The 19,932-nt window shown below is 43.7% G+C and overlaps 1 protein-coding gene across 2 annotated transcripts in view; it reads right to left on the reverse strand.

Annotated features, from left to right (window-relative positions):
- The window catches only part of ssbp4 (single stranded DNA binding protein 4), an 89,149-nt gene that overhangs the window by 50,284 nt on the left and 18,933 nt on the right, over positions 1 to 19,932 (reverse strand). For both annotated transcript variants that reach the window (XM_068725901.1, XM_068725902.1), the window contains exon 4: positions 15,642 to 15,726. In XM_068725901.1, coding sequence (XP_068582002.1) covers positions 15,642 to 15,726 — 85 coding nt within the window. The remainder of the gene's footprint in view (positions 1 to 15,641; positions 15,727 to 19,932) is intronic.

Raw genomic sequence — 19,932 nt, forward strand, 5'->3', positions numbered from 1 at the left:
GTCAGACTTCATCCACACATCCAGGCATGAGCACCATCTGCATGCACTCACAAATCACACACACTCAAAAGTACACCCCCCCTACACACACACACACACACACACACACACACACACACAGGAACTCATTCCTATACTCATTTCGACATGTGATACTGCTCCTCTCATGCTGTTTACTATATAAAGTCTTTCCTCTGCTGTTAGACAGCAGTATGAGAGAGGCAGAGAGCAGGAGAGGGGGGGGGGGGGGGGGGGGGGGGCCCTGAATCAAGGTGTGCAGAGCGAGTCGGCACAGTGTGCACTCTACAGTTTTTAGGGCTTTGTGTGCCATTGTGGGCCTGCATGGGTGGGGGGGTTGACAGCAGCCATTACAACAAATAATTGAACAGCAAATGAAAACAAATGATATGATTGCAGTGCGCGTCCCAGCAGTCAATCCGCTATCTAGGTGGTTCCCATTCAAAGCCATTGATCAGCTTTACAACCTAAGTAGCTGGCCAGGAAACTAAATGGTGGCGATCAATGCTATTTAACAGATTATTGACTGCTGACTGGTTGCCTGAGATCAAAATAGAGACAGGGGGATGAAGAAATAAGCAAATAGAGGAGTGGAATGAAAACACATGAAATTGGAATCGGTTCCTTTGCTTCAGTGATGATAAATGGGGAAAGAAAAACACTGAGACAGCAGAGAGCGGGGGAGAAGGAGAGAGGTTGCATTTTTCGTGCGCGCGGCTGAATGTGCATGATCATGTGCATTTAATCAAGAAAGCAAGCAAGAACGAAGAACGAAGCCGGAAAGATAGAAAGAAAGCTCCGTTTGCATACAGTCAGTGTTATCTGAAGACGCGCTCACTTGTTTCAAAGCTTCACATGTGGCCAGATGTGGTCTGTCTGTGTGCCTCTGCGTCTGTGCATCTCACATTCCCCGTGAAGCCTGCACACCTGAAAACTCCACACATTAGTTGAGCTTTTTGAAAAAACAAAACAACAAAAAAACCCAGCTCGACAAGGAAGAACATCAGCAGAATCAGCCGGTACTTTTGTCGGTCGGTACTTCTGCGTCTCTTTGTTCAGCCGATCCTTGATGGAGCTTTTCAAGTGGCACACAAGCTGGCACATCACAACAGCCGCTTGCACCGCAATTACATCCTTTTGACACTCTTTTTCGCGTGTGCTTCCACTGTTTGAACCAGACTTGGGCCACCCGTCAGCACGTCGGGCCTTTGGTTGGGGAAAGAGCTTTGCTTCTGATTGGCTGATCACCTGCGTGTCGCGATGATTAGATAATGAGAATGAGCCCCAGGAGCAAAGGGGAGAGGCTGATTCTTCTTAAGATTGAGTTTAGTCCAAGCATAGACAGAGACTGATGTGGAGTGACAGGGGAAACTTGCACTGACATTTATGTGTGTGTGTGTGTGTAAATAAATACTCAAGAGTAGAGTGTTTCCATGGTGACTGGGACCGGCTATTGGGGCCCGATTATAGACTGAATATATAGATGGACGACAAGTCTACTCTTCTTCACAATGTACGAAAGTGAAGTAAAAAAATCCCGGATACGGAAACTGCCATCTTGAGATTTTGACATGACTAAGAGCCATATTCAGTAGTAATCAGGGGGTTGGAGCCGTGGTATCAAAGTCCCGCCTACACACCCGCCCGAGCCAATCACGAGCCAAGCTCGACCACGGCTCGTTAGTGTGAGCAACCTGGCTGATGGCGGTACAACGAACCAGAATATCTCTATTAATACACTTACGATCAAACTGACACATGTTCTACTACACAGACTAGGGTTTGTTACAGAAAGATTAAGTTACAGCTCCTCTTTCGAACAACGGCGACTATGTCGATCTTTTAGTTTGGCCCCTGTCCCATCCGCTTACATGGAGGGGGCGGGGTTTATAACCTATTCTGCAGCCAGCCACCAGGAGGCGATGAAGATGTTTTGGCTTCTCATTTGAGAAGCTGTCATGTTCTCGATGTTTATTAAATATGTTACGTTCACGTGTGTTTGCACTTAAAAATATACCAGTTGCATGTAGATTGTTGTTGGGCTTCAAATTCGGCTTCATTTGTGATCGTTGGCCAACTCGATTTCCGGCTACATTTCCTCAAATTTACTTTAAAACAATATACTGTTTGTGCTTTGAAACAGCAAAGAAGTGGCCAGGCTTCAGTGAATCACTGTGTGCATGTGTGAGTGTGAAGACAGACTTAAATATGGCCATAGTAGATGAGTGCCTTTGAGAAAGTGTGTGTGTGTGTGTGTCTGTGTTTGTGTGTCTCCCTGCCTGCGTCTGTGTGTGCGTGAGTGTGCATGTGTGTGTGTGTGTGTGTGTGTGTGTGTGTGTACACACTCCCCTTGCCTTTTCTCAGTTCAGCAGAACCTCATTAATTCAGCAGGAATGGAAATCATTTCTGCACAGGAGACAGAAAGAGATGGAGAGGAAGACGCGTGGAAGGGTGGGGGTGGTGGTGCTGTTGGTGTGTGTGTGTGTGTGTGTGTGTGTGTGTGTGTGTGTGGATGGGGGGGTATTGAATACTCAAATTTCTTCATTTTTCTTCACTAAAAGTCATTCTATTAAAAAATAACATTTTCAGGGGTGAATAGCACAGTGAATTCATGCTATTAGTCACAAAGGGAATTCTTCACATATTTGAATACAATCTAACCATAATTGTGTTACGTTGCAATCTCGTCATTTGGTTGATACATATGTCCATTAATCGTAGCCTTGATTTATCTGGATTGAAATCCCATAAGGTTTATACAGTATGTCCTTAAACACAAACAAATAGACCAGACAAACAACCAAATATAGCAAACGTCCAGATGGATACATTAATAAAAAGGTAATCTTCCTTATGTAGCAGCAGATCAGAGCAGAGCCTCCTCCATCCCTCCCTCTCTCCCCTCCTTCTGCCATCCCTCCATCCTGCAGCCCGCCACCAGACAATATGGAGCAGACAGTAATCTGGCCATGCACTGAAGAGATTACAGCATCCAGCAGAACAGTTCAGCACAGAAGAGAGCAGCTCAGTTCAGAACAGCATGGCTTTCCTCGCACAGAGTAAGAAACTCAAGTCGACACAAAGCAGGAATCTACAGTCCGTCCGACCAAAAACTGAGCCGCTCTGACTGTTCAGAGGAAACCACTATCTGGTCTCTCTCACACTCGCCGAGCGTCGGCTGGTTTGCGCACACTCCTTCAGTGAAAGCTGACCTTTTCAGAGTGCAGTGCAGTGGATCTCTCTATTCCAAATGTCACTTTTTACAGGAAAGATGTGATGTGATAAAAACAGATCAGACGGCGCAGGCGGGACACGTAAGAGGAATAACACATGTACAGTGTGTGAGCATGTTGCGTACACACACACACACACAGTTTAACTTTTGGTCGTTGGATTTTCTTTTTTTTCCCCCTCTATGGATGCGAACATGCAAACATGAACACACACCAAAGCTTAAACAAGCCTAAACATTCAGTCAATAACGAAACAGATGTGCTGCCCTATTTATCTGCTGAACTTAATCATGAGAGATATAAATAACTGATCTGAAGGCTTACATGCAGACAGCAGGTTGGAAGTTCACACGTTGCAGTTGTTACTAAGTACGTGTTGTGGATTTTTGAATTTTCTGGCCTTCTCAGAAGAATTAACCCCTAACGGCAGCAGGGTCAGCCTTTGACAGCACGCTGACCTTAAGGCCGACTAATAGCTCACTCAGGAGGAAAACATCAGTCACATACGCCCAAGCACACACACTAATATATAAACACTTATATATATATATATGTATATATATATATATATATATATATATTAAATCTGTTCTGTGCGAAAGATTAACTCCAAGTAGAAGCATGAGTATAGAGAGGCAAAATATTCACAGTGAAACTTTTTCTTTCCAAAAGTCTGTTTTTGATGATTAACTTTCAGTAAAAATGATAGTTTGGATGTTTAGTTTGGATTGAATGAGGTACTTATCCAGAGTCAGTATATCACCTAAAGGAGACGACGGTATGTACTGCTGTAGAAGCGGGCCTTGAGACCTATATAGTCTATGTTTCCAACGAGGAACCGTAGCCGTCATCTATGCTCTCGCCACAATACTCTATTGAAGACAACAGTCATTTTACCTTCCAGAAAACGGTACAGCTACTGGTCTACATCTGCATTGATTGGTTAGCTTGTGATCGTGATCGTGTGACTTTGGTTAGTTTTGGATTTAACAATGTCACAAACAAACGAACTGATCGAGGCAGCGGTAGAGCAGCAACCCCTGTTTGTTTTCCAATGGAGTCTGGTGGCTTTGACCAGAACGGCTTCAGTTCCTCGTCAGAAATGGCCGCCTCCCGTCAAGCTAACCTGGCGAATTGTTTTCCTCCCATGAATTCCTGTTTGTTTCTTCAAACTGAAGTGGGGCGTGCTAACCGTCATCTACTGTAGATAATACACTGACTATGGATAAGTGACTCATACAAACCCCACTTAAAAACACCCAAACTATCCCTTTAATGTAACTAAAGCTCTTTTAGAGATCCAAGAGTAGTATCTCATTACTCATTCCAAATAATTGGTTGTCACAAGGTTACCACAATAAATGACAGATCTCATCGGACGCCCTCGTCTTAATTAAATCTAAAAATATAACTTTCAACTTGTACTCAATGCAGTGAGTACAAAGTCAAATCTAGCAACAATTGAAAGTGTGAAGGTGGAACCAAGGAAACGAGGTGGAGAACAGTGGCGTACTAGCAGGCTCAGGGTGGGAGCCTTGAGAAGGATTCTGTAAAATGGAAAGCAGTAGAGGAAGATACTCGCCTGGAAGATTAGAAAACAAAGACGATTTTGACTTCAAACATTCAGACTAGGAGGGAAAGAAAAACAATAACTTTAAGATCCAATAACAGGTCTTCTTTTTTAACCAAGAAGACAAAAGCCCGATGATGGACGGATATAGAGGGAGTGAAGGCGAAAGGAAGAACTGACTTCAATTATTCTTAGTCTGTTTCTATTTCATGTGCATTTTGGTTTTCCGACACACATAGAAAGGAATCTCTGCAGTACACAGAAGTATACCGGCCAGCATCTACACACACCTCTGCAGTGTTGAGGAGCAAAACAGGAGCAACAAAAGGTGCTGAGTTAGAGAGTTGAGGTGCAACGATAGAGGGAAGGAAGGGATGCGGATACGATCAAAGCGTCGTAGCAGAGAAGGAGACCAAAGAAAATGACGACGGTGAAAGGTGCACTGAGAGAGGGATGAACAGACGACGGTGTAGTAATGAAAGAGGGGAAGGTTCTGAGGGTGCGACGGAGGAGAGAAAGGGGAGCTGAAGGATCCAGGTGTGGCAGCAGCCACAGAGGTAATCAGTGGGCCAATGGGGAGTCATTCCACTCAGAGTGAACGGGCTGCCCAAGTACCTGGAAATAAAAATAATCATTACACTGCATTAAAGTCACTGTCTGTAAATATACCCTGGGCAGCAGTAAAGCGAGCTCACTGTGGCCCCCGCCATCAGGACACTTGCACACCTTAACGCACGCCGCGTGTGCATATGTAAAAACCCACACACGCATGCAAAGAAAGCAAAATGCAAATATTTGTGAGCAGTGCGACTCTCTGCAAACGGTGAGAAACTCAGCGACTCCCCTGCTGATTCTGTGCATTTATCCCGACATTACAAAGACAGGCTTTTAAGAGAAACAAACTGTTCTCCAAATATAACTCGACCAGCTCAAAATCACATTCATTACCCCCCCCCCCCCCATAACTTATAAGTGTTATTTTAGCAACTGTAAAATCTCGACAGTGGCTTGAACTGGATCTCCCTCACACATTCATTCCGCTTCTCAGTTATTGCTGCCTTTGGAGACAAAAAAAAATGGGGATTAAGTCTGTATTTAGGTGAATTTGAATTGCAAATAAGGCTTTGTAATTGTTTTAGTCTTTAATCCTAGCAGGGAGGGCCTCAGTGTGCTGCAAAGTTGAGACTGGCGAGCATCTCAGGCATTCGTCTGAAGAAGGACTGTGTTTGTTTCACCACTCGGTTCAATGAGACTTAATAAGCAGGGTGTCCGATCACCACCACACACACACACACACACACACACACACACACACACACACACACACACACACACACACACACACTTCTGCACACACGCTGTAACCCATGGGCTCATTGATAGAGCAGCCAGTTTATTTTGGTTGGGAGTTTGGGTGCCCAGCTGGTACTTGAGACTGGTTAGACTGGCAGAGCTGAGCAGCAGACAGCAGAAACACGCACACACACACGCACACACACACACACACACACACACACACACACACACACACACACACACACACACACACACGCACACACGCTGTGCCAGGGACACACTGTGCCAGGCTGCGATGTTTGCCAGCTACAAGTCTGCCCACTGCCACAAAGACAGGCAGAGGCAAAGGAGAAAGGGCAGTACAAAGTGTGTGCATGAGTGTGTGTGTGTGTGTGTGTGTGTGTGTGTGTGTGTGTGTGTCTGTGTCTGTGTCTGTGTGTGTGTGTGTGTGGAGGAGAAGGATTGTGAGAGTGGACAAAGACGTGATTGTTATAGTGTTTAAAAGGATGAAACTCAAACTCAAGTGTCCAGCAGAGAAGCAGCCCTGACTAGAGGGACGAAGACGAAAACATTTCGCAATTTCTCAAAGCAATTTAAATCCCCTTCATTTGCATTTTAAGTTGTGACGTGTCACAGTACTGTAACATGCAAATACAAGCATGCAACAGGTAGAATAATCGGGCAGACGGGCGGGAGGGGGAGTAGAAGCTGCAACCTTATGACACGAATGTTTGCTCACTGAGAAACAAGTCATCAAGCGTAATTAAACAAAGTGTCGCGCAGTCATTTTTGGTTGACCACAACAGTCAAGAGCACCAGCTACGCAATCAGTGTTTTGTGGTGGCGGCAGCAGCAGCAGCAGCAGCAGCACAAGGCAACACCTCAAATTGAAACAACCACTGGAAGTTTCACCACAGAGTGAGGAAGGTGGCAAGAGAGGCAATCTCCAAAGCCCCGCTGCACCACATGTCCTTCTCACTTTTACACATTCAGGTTGATTTTCTCACTGAAGCGTCTCTGAACATCGTTACCCGACTGTCCTGCAACCAATAAAGTCCTCTCAGGCAACAGGCTGCTCTAGGGGCTGTGTCAAGCCCCCACCAAGAGCGCCGGGCTTTGAAGCCAAACCGTGGAATTGCATCTTTCGGTTTCCGTCACGTGATGCCGGTGGGCCCAACAATAAATGTTTACCGTAGACTTACACTGGGAAAGAGACGTCTGTAAATCACTGGATCCATTTTTTGAGGGACAAAAATGTTGTACGACCACTTAAATAGCCCTTATTAAATCATCAAATCAAACAACAAAGTGAAAAAATGGGTTCAGCCAACTTCGATTCTTGGTTGATATTTTCCTTTGCGGCACAAATATGATTTTAATATTATTATTATTCAGTGGGTTTTATTTTCCATCTTGTGTTATGCATTCTAGGTATTCTATTCCATCTTATGTTCATATTTTCATCGTATTTTAGCAAGTATGTTTAATCGTATTTTACATATATCTATGGCCTTCAATCCCTGTTTTTTATGTTCAATCTGTGTCTATTTTCCTTTATTATATATATATATATATATATATATATATATATGTCATATATATTATATATATTTATATACATATATAAAAAGCATTGGAAACATGTGTACAGAGTTTGTTTTCTCTTGTGAGTGAAAATCTTGATCTCAAACGTCATGACTCCTGTTTAATCCATAATCTTGCAGCCTTAAATACGTCCTCAGACACTTTCACAGAACGTCCCAGTTCTTTATTTCCTCCACTTGCACAATTTGCCAAACACTAAATTCCTTGGCGGTCAGTTAACGCGCGCTCCTGGACTTGTACAACGGCAAGCAATCAAGCTCGACTTAAAAAATCAAACTTGTCTCATATTATGTTCACCACGGCAGCTCCAGTGTGAGCTGATTTAATTTAAGGACTGGGCCGTTAAAGAAGGAAATGGCTTCACAACTCCCCGAGTTAACCAACAGGACTGTGTGTTTAAAGATAGGTTTCGCTCCCTGGGACCCGCCTGACAATCCTCGTAACCATCGTCGGTGTTTTAGACCTAATGAGGAACGGCAGCAATGGAGTGCTGCTCCAAGCTGTGCTCTGGAAAGAGAGAACAGGGAGCTACGCAGCTAGTGGAACAGTCAAAATGCTCACAAAAGTTACCTTACATTGTTGGAACACTATACCCGGTTGAGTCTGCTCTATCCCCGCGGAGTTAGGACACAAAGTTGTAAAAACACAAAGTCAGCAAGTTGCCAACACATGCAGAAGCAAAACACAGCAGAAGCATTGTAATTGCAGTAATTTATGCCATTTTGTTCAAGACAGGGTCTCTTTACACAATGGATAAATGGATACTGTAAGTGGATGTGGTTTGGGAGTCACCAGTGTCGGTGCACTTCAAAGATGGAGAGAGAGAGAGAGATGGAGAGCGAGAGAGAGAGAGAGAGAGAGAGAGAGAGAGAGAGAGAGAGAGAGAGAGAGAGAGAGAGAGAGCATTTGTATGTAAATGTCTGAGCACAGCCAGGAGAAAACACCACAGACAAGATGCCACAACCAGAAACACCTCTGGCATGGTAGGTCGCCCTTGAACTTCCAACCCCCTTACAAATTGCTCACTTCAATTCTCTACAGTAAACTGGTTACAGTCGAGGCGAACAAATGATGAATGTTGTTTTTTTTTTAATTATTGAACCATAATCTATTTCCTGGAAATAACTAAACTGAAAAAGAATTGGCAGCATTCACCTACTAGTTTCTCTGGGAGAGATAAACAAATGCCCCGAGGAGTTTCTACTATTTCCCAGAATGTAGTATTCATTTAAAGCATGCGTTTAAATTTTATGGATGATGATGTTGCAACTAAGAGGGCATTCATGGGTAACTGGGTTAGGGAAATTAAATGGGACTGGGTTGGAAATCTGCATGCAAGGAGGGAAAGTAAACGCTGCAGGGTTTTGGCTTCTGCAATAACTTTGCTGAGGTAGATTCATGGCATTTACGCTGCTCTGGCTAGCAATATGCATAGCTAGTACCAAAACTCAGATAAACTATGAAAAAGGCAGACTTCAAAAAGAGTCCCCTGTGTCTTCAGACACCTCTTTCTTCCTGCACGCCGCTACACCCCCCCCCCTTCTTCTTCTTCTCCAACTCCCTCCTGCTTCCTGCCTCATGTGTCCTCCTCTTCCCTCCTGTCGCTCGTCTCTCCGTCCCTGATTTGTTGTCTCCATCTGTCTGTCTTCATGTCCGTCTCTGTCAAACACAGATCCGGGAGCTCACACTTGCGGAGTCGAGATCAAATGCTAAACCACGGCACATTTTAAGCTCGCCCAGAATGAACCTGTGAGGAAGGGAATCATAAACAATATTTGATCTTCCGCTTCTGTCACTTCCAGACCTCCAGCCGAACACACACACACAGCTTGAGGGCAGCACTTTCAGGCTTTGTTGCTTCCCTCAGATAGGGAAAGGTATACACAGACAGAGGAGCCAACTGGCCTTTTTCATTTAGACGGCAACAACGGTAAACAACGGCACACAAAGACAGCGTCATCGCGCTCAACGCCCGTCTGCCTGCAGCCTGCACTCCACGCGCTGTTTGATATTAAAAGACGACACAGACGCAAACGGAGGAGGTGAGGAGGGGGGGGGGCAGAAAGATAGAAAGACAGATAGAGACGGACAGAAATGGAGACACAACGTTGTGGCATGCCTTTCGTGTGTGGGCTATATTTAAACGGAAAACGGCCAAGAGAATAAAAGAAGACATCGCTGTGCCAACGCTGACTCCATTCCTCTGCTCCCTCCTTCTCTCCATCCCTCCATCCCTCCATCCATACCTACTCTGCCTATATTATGGGTGTTATTATTATTCCTGCATGTCGTCACGTCGCCCCCGCTTCTCTCCTTCCCCCGAGCAAGAAAGCGGGCACTGCTGGCACCTAGCCAGATTACCCAATCAATCTCCTCTGAGAGAGGGGGAGGGATGCGAGAAGAGAGGCGGGAGGGAGGGAGTGATGGAGGGAGGCAAAAGGAGAGAGGGGGAGGATCAGAAAGAGAGCATGGAACAGAGAGGAAAGGAAAGAAAGAGCGACGGGGGGGTGGTGAGGGGGGGGGGGGGTGTTAGTGGTGAAAAAGACCTGAGAGGAATTGAAGCAGGGAAAACGGTGCAGGATGAGTAAATTCTGTCTTTCGAAAAAAAAAGGACAGAGACAAAGACGGCTATGAAAGGAAAAGGAAGGGCTTCAGCAGACGTGTGGCGTTAAAGTAAGGCGGGTGAGCACCTGGTGCGGCAACACAGGGAGTTGTAGAGATGGAAAACACACAAAATCACACACAGAGTCCAGACAAAGGCCAGGCCATCAACGGTTGTTTACAGAGTGCAGCTCCTCCCCTCGTGCCACCTGTTACTGTGGTCCAGCCTAACAAATGTTTAACCCTCTCAAAGAATCCCCAGGCAACAGCCAACAGAGCACCTCCGTCTACCTCTCCGTCTGCACACTGCACGCTGGGAACAGATCAGATTAAAAGGCTTCCACTTCTTTCCATTGTTTTTCCTTTACAGTCATTTATTCAGAGCTGAAACAATTAGCTTGTTTCATCAATCGGTCGATGAACAGAAAATAGTCATTTTTCAGGCAAAACAGCGTGTGCCAGCATATCAAATGCGGAGATTTACTCCATCTGTGGTCTTATATGACGGTAAACTGAATATCTTTGGGTTCTGACGTGACAAGACATTTGTAGTAGAAATCATGATGGGCATGTTTCACTACTTTCTCGCATTGTGTGGACAAAGTGATTAATAGATGATGAATATAACTGTTAGTTGCAGCCCTACATTCATTTAGTCATCATTTAGTCTACAAATATCCGCACACTTCACATTTTGGCAGAGCCCAATATGACGGGTTCAGATTAGGACGATGTGTCCAAAACATTTTTTTCCGGTATAGCTCAATTCATGTCTCGATAACAATATAAATCACCATATACAACGTTTTTCTGGTTATATATAAAATATATTGTTGATTTAAATTAACCATATGGTAAAGCCTATTTTTTGTATTTTCTAATTTCATTAAAAACTTGAGTGCAAAGTGAACACTTTTAAGTGAAATTATGGAGAAAGAATTAATAAATATTTCAAGCTATACTCTTGACTATTATTACACGCATTCACAAATCAGTGTCACCAAGTTATCAGATTAAGACAATGGTTTGATTGAACTCTGAGTAATTAGAGTTAGCATATGTTTGCAATTTAGTCGTAATTTTGTATCACGATGTCTCGATGTGATTTCATCACAAAATGATTCCATTGAAAGACAACTAGTTATCATATTGATTTACCGCCCAGCCCTAGTCAAGACAGCTCATTTTGTCCAAAATTTTGTCCAAAATACTGAATTTTTCAATTTGCAATGATATAAAACAGAGACAAACTGTGAACGCTCTCATTTGGGAAGCAGGAACCAGTGAATGTTTGGCATTTTTGTCTGACCTAAACAACGAAATAATTATAATTTTACAACCATTTCAGATCAAATTCACCAATGTCTTGTCCAATGTCTTGTCCAATGACTTTTTTTATGCTTAAAAGAAGATGTCTAGATGCCCTTATGTGACTCTTCTATCACAACCGTCGTGACAGTTCTCGTCAACCAGCGGAGAGCTGAGTGGAGTCCGTGAAGCTCTGCGACATGAATGACGCACTTGTGGCACTAAATCTGTGACACTCCGCAGGCGGTGAACCCGGATTGGCATGAATCGCAGATGTTCTGGGTTGCGACCTCTGGCTGGGGCAAAGCAAAATGTCTGCCACAACAAGGCCGAGTGTATAACTTCCTGAAAGACTGTTTGTCTGTGATTGCAAGTGCGTGCATGAGTTTGTGTTTGCGTGTGAGTGTGAGTGTGTGAGAATACAGAGACTCATTCTTCTGTCTGCTTTAATGTGAGCGAGAATGCGTGTGTGTGAACAAGCGTGCCTCGTCGCTCGTCAATATGTATGCTTTCTTCATCACAAAAGCTCCCGTCCTTTAATCATTAATATTGAGTTACTAAAGACGTGCCATGTTCTGATAATCAAACACGTTTCCTCAACAAAGTGCTCTTTTGAGGAACATCCAAATTCCAGTAGAAAAGAGGGCCGTAAGACGCGCCGATCTCTTTTAGGAAATAAACATGATGAAACGGCAACGTGAAGAGGAAGGACAGAAACACAACTCCAACAATTAGGACGACAAGAGAGACCACTTAAATTACTTTACAGAGGTACAAGAGTGTTCCAGCTTTTTATGATAGCGTATCATCTCGCATACTTTGAGTGTGTGGTTTTTTTTCCGTTGTTTTTTTTTTAAGTGTGGGTATGTGATACGAACCCAAGCGTGCCTGCATGTGTGAGTGTTTACGCGCGAGTTTCGAGTGGCTATGATAGCAGAATCGCCATCCAGGGGTGAAGCCAAGCAGCGATCCAGCCAGTCAGAGTTCTGGGAGTGCGGCCAGGGCTCCAATCCCACCACATTCCCCTGGATTAGCTGTCAACCAGTCCCCAGATCTGAGGATTAGCACATTATATACCATTATCTTTCCCGAACTGGAGAGTCCACAAAGTCTACATCATCGCTCACAATGGGGGCCAGTAGGACAGGGCTGAGTAAGAGGTGCCTTCAAACCGGGCCAAATGGAGCCAAACTGAGCTGAGCCAAACCAAATCTGTAACTAACACTGTAAACGGGCTCAATGTTGCCTAGCAACCACATTGGCTCCAGGAAACAAATAAGCAAACTGCATTTCTAAATATCAGTTTTATAGCGGAGCAACGTTGAGATTGTTCGCATTTCTATCAACCAACAAACTGGCGTCGCTATAGCGGAGACCATAAATTATAAGAAAAAAATAAAACATTAATAAAATCAAAACCAATCCCGCTTTATCTCGCACACATTCCTCTTTCGCTAGAACGACACACAGAGGGGAGCGCGTGCGACTCCTGGGAGCCGTGTTGTTTTTCACTCTGTGATCCGGGGGGACCAGCGGGAATGAGGGAGCCGTTATCAGCAAGGGGCCGCGATAGAGACTTGATCAGGCCGTCGGTCTGCGGGGACCGAGGAGCCAGAGTTAATCAGAGACAGACAGACCCCTCATCACCCTGGGGATTCACACGCTTCGACCCTGACACTCGCTTTCCCTCTCTCTGTCACACAAAGACACACACACACACACACACACACACACACACACACACACACTCTCGGTAACAGTCACAAAAGCATGTTTGCTCACACACACACAAACACTGCATTTTACTGTTGTCAGAGCCTGTGCTACACCCGCTGAGCATGCGCACACACTTAACGGTTGACTGTCACTTTGGGGTGAATCTTAAAATGTTCCAGCATTTACAATCAAAAGGAGGAAAAAGTACAATATTCCTTTATTATTAAATAGCATCACTCAAAAGCAGCGGCCCCCTGAGTCAGTCATTACTAACTCATGCTGTGCAGCCAAACGGTGCTTAGAGATGCATCATTTTATTTTAAGTTTTCCAAAGAGAGCAAATACATGAATCAGGATTAAGGTGTATAAAAAAGATGCACAATACAGCTCGGACATTTTAGAATATTATAACTGTATCTATAACTGTAAGGAGATAAAGATTCACAACTAATGCTTTAATGAATCATGTTTTTATCTAAAGTGTCACCAACAGATTTGCCCTCTCAGACAGACAGACAGACAGACAGACAGACAGACAGACAGACAGCTCACACACGCCAACCTCCTGAACTTGAGCCGGGTCAAAGATCAAACGACACTGTCTGATTCCTTGAATATTTGTTTGTCCGTTAAAAACGAGCTCACAATATATCACTTCCAAAAGCGCAGTTTAAGTATTTGTTTTGTTCTGTCGTCAAATACACAGCAGCATTAGTGACCCTGACTGATTTACGCAGCCGGAGACTGAAACACTTTTTAAAATGTGTCTTTTTTTTTACGGCGGCAGAATTTGAAGCTTGACGTTCAGCCATATATTGACCAGGCCTGTCAAACCGGAGCCGTTAAAGAGCTGACATGCAGGTATCCAGCTGGCCTACCTCTGGAGAAAGGTGTAGGAAATTATATTGCATTTAGATTAATTAGACACAGTTGTCAGATTTAATTAACTACTAGGTTTAATTAACCATGTAATTAATCTTATGGTGGTCCGACGCATGCACACACGCACACAGTAAGGAGCGGAGCACGCGCACATCGACTCGTGCCGCGCGCACACATGCGTAGTACATGCACAACAAATGTAATCTGTTCAGCTGACAAGTGCTCACACTTTTGCTGTCAAACCTCATAAGAGAGTTCAACTGAATGTGTGAACGGCTGTGGGCTGAAACAGCCTGATTGAAATGGTGAGAATAGCGCCTCTAATCCATTTCAGGTTTCACTGCTGCCCAGGTGGAACGATAATCTAGTGGGTGAAGCCGTCTGTCCAGTCGACATCCTAACGCCTGTCTAATCCTTATTCAAATACGTCTTGGGCAACATGTAGTGTGGACAAGCCAAAAAAGGAAGACAGAAATCTATTTTAAAACCCAAACTGACAAGAGAGGGAGTCAGTCTGTGAGGGCCACTATCACATCAAAACGGTCATTTGCAATAATACGAGCCAGGCCAACAAAGACTTTCAATTGTAGTCGATCCGCTCACACCCAGCTTGTGTGTGTGTGTGTGTGTGTGTGTGTGTGTGTGTGTGTGTGTGTGTGTGTGCGTGTGTTCAATAGGTTACTGATCGACTGCACCAACTCTTCAGAAGATGAGAGGGTCAAGAGGGCCGAAGACCCTGACCTTTCATCGCCCGTCCAGCCCCCTACAGCCACGACTAGAGTCGCCTAAATGTGTCCTATGTGTATATGTGTTGTTTGTGAATGTGTGTGTTAATGTGCTTTGTGTGATCAGCCAGCTGCTTTATGTGCTGTGACCTTTGCTGAAGCCTTGAGTGGACCAATAAATAGCCGAGGCAGTGCTGTGACCTTTCACCTGCAGGCCGACAGTTTGGCTGAGACCTGAAGGGTCAGGGGTCGACGTTTGAGGAAGCGCTGTCAGCAGCTGAGCAACAGGGTCGCAAAAAAGAGGTAGCTAACCAAGCTCGATCATGTGAAATGTGGCAGAAATGGCACGAAGTCTCTCGATTAGACTTTAAAAATTCAAAGGCGGAATAAAATATAGAAGTGGTGTTCATAGGTGTTGCATTTTTAAAAGCACGCTACGTCAGACGTCTGGCTCGGAGGCTGTCCCATGCAAAACATAAGGCTGCAGCAGGCCGACCAGACATGTCAAAACAAGAACCAGCAGCATTATCGCAGACGGAATAGTCCCATCTCTCTGATGCACACCCTGTGTGTGCTTGTACTGTATGTGCTCACACAAGCCTGTGTGTCACACAAGTGGTGAATGTGTGCAAACTGCATTTGTGTCCATGCTCGTACACAACTGGAGGGTTGGTTAAGTTCACTTACATAGTCATGGAAAGCCTTGGCCTCGCTGGAATGTTCACATGTCTCCCTCCGGTCCGGGGCAGCGCAGTACAGATCCCAGAATACACTGTGCACACAGGACGAGAGAGCGAGTTAGACACTGTGGATCCAGAGACATGTTATGTTCCTGTTTTGTGTATTTCTGATGTGGAGATGGTTTAAATGAAGACAAGTTAGTGTGCTGCGGGAAAAGTGGTTAAAGTGCACTGATGGAGGCACAACAAATAAAGTAAGGTATGAATAGGACGAAGGTATAACTACCCTTTTATTAAGTAATACAAACACATTTTTCAATGCAAGCCATTCATCTCTGAAACCGCATTCACAAGTGTGCCTTTTTTGCGTGCTCAAGAAGGTAAAGTGACTCACCGCACACTGGGATCAGTATCATTTGTTAGTTATATTTATTAAACCACCAAGTCCAAATGTGACAGCAACGCACCCAATAGTACCCAAAGTACCCAAAGTAGCCAAACAAGAACTTTGCAGAAATAAAATAAGATTGGAAGACGGTCTGTTGAGAGCAGAGCACAAGTTGGATGTACTGATTCAAAAAATGTCTTAAAAGTAAGAGTGAAATCCAGGAATCTGCTCAGTCATGATATAATTCAGGAACTATCTAATCAAAGAGCATTTAAACAGGAACTGTTTTTGATCTTAACTGTCAATACTTAGACTTTTCACAATAACTAGTTTAGTTGGACAATATATTGTCCCAGAAATAATAACAATGAACAATATATTTGTAATTTTAAGATCATATAAAGACACCAATATACTGATAATATACTACCATAATAATGCAAGTACACCCTTTCAAAGAGAAATTCAATTTGAGTTCTTAAGAATATTCAGAAATTGTAGTGTGAAAAAAAATATAAAAATATTCTAGATAAATAAAACACACACACCAAAACAATAAATAAAATGGACTCATGAGATCTGTTAACAAAAATGTGCATTGTCTGCGCAATGCCCAATTTTTGGAAATGGTAGGAAAAACACTGGTGTTCTGTGTAAACAAACACACATGTAAACACCAGGGTCAATTTTCAACTCAGCAAAAATGATCAAAGAGGTCATGTCAATACATCGTACAATAAGTCGATAACATAAACAAAATATTGAGGTCATGTCCATATATCGTACGATAAGTCAATAACATAAAATATTGAGGTCATGTCCACATATCGTACGATAAGTCGATAACATAAAATATTGAGGTCATGTCCATATATCGTACGATAAGTCAATAACATAAAATATTGAGGACATGTCCATATATTGTACAATAAGTCCATCACGTAAAAATGAGCGAGGTCATGTTCAAATATCGTACGATAAGTCAATAACGTAAAATTGATCGAGGTCATGTTCAAATATCGTACAATAACGTAAAAATGATTGTCCATATATATACGATATTTAGTTTACTATCATAGAGAAACCGGCATACATTCACTTAGCATTTTTCCTTAAAATGTATTTAAATTCATTGCCTTTTCATTCATAGACAAGGTATTTCAGCTCTACTCTCCTGTTTTTAATTCTGATAGCTATAGACTCAGTGAATGGACACAAAGCCCTGTTAAGAAGCCCTGTAAGAACAGGAACCCTCAGCAGTCTGATTCACGTTGGCCTCCACACCGTCCTCCAGTCCTCCAGAGAGCTTTTATCCAGGAAGGACGGGTCACCAAATGTTCCTCTCAATCTACCCTGGTGACCTGCAAGTTATTGACCAATGAGCTGTGATTATGTTACTTACTGCCCAATCAGCCGTTCTCATATTAGTTAATTAGACCAATCCCACTCCTTCAGGGCAGCAGGGGCCACTAGGTCCCACTCCAAATGGGCCCTTAATTACTTCACTGAAATTAAGTACCTGCTAAGCCGGTCCACATTAAGGCCTTCTACTTCTTCAAGATATTGATTTCATGGACAGCGTATACATATTAAAAAAAAGAACTACTGAACTCATTCTTGCTGTCATTTAAAGGCGCAAATAAACTGTTCCATGCGTTCTTTGTGCTGATGTCGAGGACAGCCGTGACACTTGATTTGACGGACTGCGAAATGGAGCAGAAAATATTAGCTGATTGCCCATAAGTGTCAGAGAATTGCTCACTAGCATCCTGTTATATGTTGGTCATTTTTCACTGAACAAGTTGTTTGATTTTCACGGTTCTGCGCTATCATCTCCTAAATATGGGTATTATAAAACATCCCTGATCACTGATCTGCACTTTCACTCATGTCCCTTTGACTTATTTGAGCGAGTTTGAGTTATTTGTGTTATTTGAGGACACCAATGAAAAACAAGAGTGAAACAATGGGTGTCCTGAAAATATAAAAGATATTTCAACCCGTCGACACACGATACCAACCGCTCAAAGCATGTGAACTACAATAGAAATGTGTTGGTAAAGTATTTAAAGATTAAAAGACAGAGTTGGTGCCCCGAGGCGTTCAGCGAACACTGGGGTCCCCTCTAGACAAGGAGGGCGCTGAAGGAACAGAGAGGGACTGTTCAAAAACAGCAGTGAACACATATGGCGCGCGTGTCGCGCTGCCCTTCTGTCACTTGACAATAAAGCCAGTGTACATTATCATATCTATCGGTTGGTGTTAAAGAGATTGCTGCTCCGTCAGCCACGGGCCGTGGTGAAAAGGCTCGGCCATCGCAAATCCAATCAGCTCTCAGGGAAATGAAACGGAACGTAGGTTACAGTTTGTTGCCCGAACAGACACAACCAGGTACGTGTGTGTGTGTGTGTGTGTGTGTGTGGGGGGGGAAAGGTGATCTAACATCTCACGGCCTGTGAAGTCTGAAATATATTGCGGTTTGAGCAGCTGACCTGCTTCTGTCTGAGCCACGCAGGGAAATCTCATTCTCTCGGTTGCTCTGCATAATCTGAAACAGGATCGCTGGTGGATGAGACTAAACGCAGAAACCAAGACTTTCATTATTCTGCTATCATTTTAGGTGGTTGATGCAGGACTCGTTCCTCTGTAGAGTTACAACCGAGCCCTTAGGTGTGAAAAGGTGTTGGATTAGCAGGCAGAATTACTCTAATGTTGTACTAATGAAAGACTGATTTCCAGGGTGCAATCAGGGGGAAAAAAAATCCATTCCCATCTAGTGCACCATTTTATGTATCACTGGGACTGAATCCAGGCAAAGTCTGGATGGGACCATTGCTTATCTCTGATTTGACAATCCCACCCACATTTCCAGGAAAAAGCTCTTGTCGTAGTTGTTGTCGCTTCCTTTTTGGAGACACTAATCATTAGAAATGATCTGGGAAGTCAAAATTTGCAGTTAATTAGCAACAGCAATCTGCAAGAAATCTTGTACTCTGTACACCCTTGTAATAGTAAATGTTCTATCCAATTATCTAATCATTTCAATCTAATCATCTCATCATGGGAAGCTCTTTATGGTATTATGGGTAGCAACCGATGGTATTTGAGCCAAACAACTCTGTATAGGAGAAAACTTAAACTGCTCTTACTTTGAAGTCACAGGAGGAGATTTAAATTGCAGTTTGGGGTCATGCAAACTCTTTTTTTCATTCATTCAAATGAGAAACAAGGCAAAAAAAAAAAAATATGAGCTGGCACTGTCAGCACACACACACACACACACACACACACACACACACACACACACACACACACACACACACACACACACACACACGTTGTATCCAGAACAGAGGAGGAAGGGATTAGCGACCAGCCGTCCAGAAGAAGACAATTACTAAAATTAAATGCCATCATGATAATTGTTTGCAATTAACTGTGGTCTGACAAAGCCAGTGGTTACAATGTGCTTTTCCATTATAATAAGGAATGTAAACAAAGACACAGAGAGACAGACACACGGGCTGCTGGTCGCAGGTCTACATGATAATCCTGTGTGCGCCTTCAACGCGTGAGGAGTAAGGAGAGAAGGAAATATACATAGACATCTAGACAGAGATGGAAACAGCTGGAGATACGGAGGCAGACAGAGAATGAGCGAAAAAAAACAAGAGTCCAAAGAAAAGTTTCAGAGAGTCGACTATGCTGCTTCTTATCAGAACAGGCTCCTCTTAATGGGGTAAAACGCTGCAATCACAGAGCGGAGGCGGAGAAACACAACCCCTCCAGTTGTCTTTATTACCTTGACTCAAGCATCAGCCGTTCTCCTGGTAGCAGCAATGCATCCAGCGAGAAGGAGAAAACAACAGCACCACTGTGCCATGTAAATCAGGAATACTCCCTTTGGACT

This window comes from Cebidichthys violaceus, unplaced genomic scaffold, assembly GCF_023349555.1.
Source record: "Cebidichthys violaceus isolate CVI_PGR_0920_01 unplaced genomic scaffold, fCebVio1.0.p SCAF_37, whole genome shotgun sequence".
In the NCBI taxonomy this organism is placed as follows: domain Eukaryota; kingdom Metazoa; phylum Chordata; class Actinopteri; order Perciformes; family Stichaeidae; genus Cebidichthys; species Cebidichthys violaceus.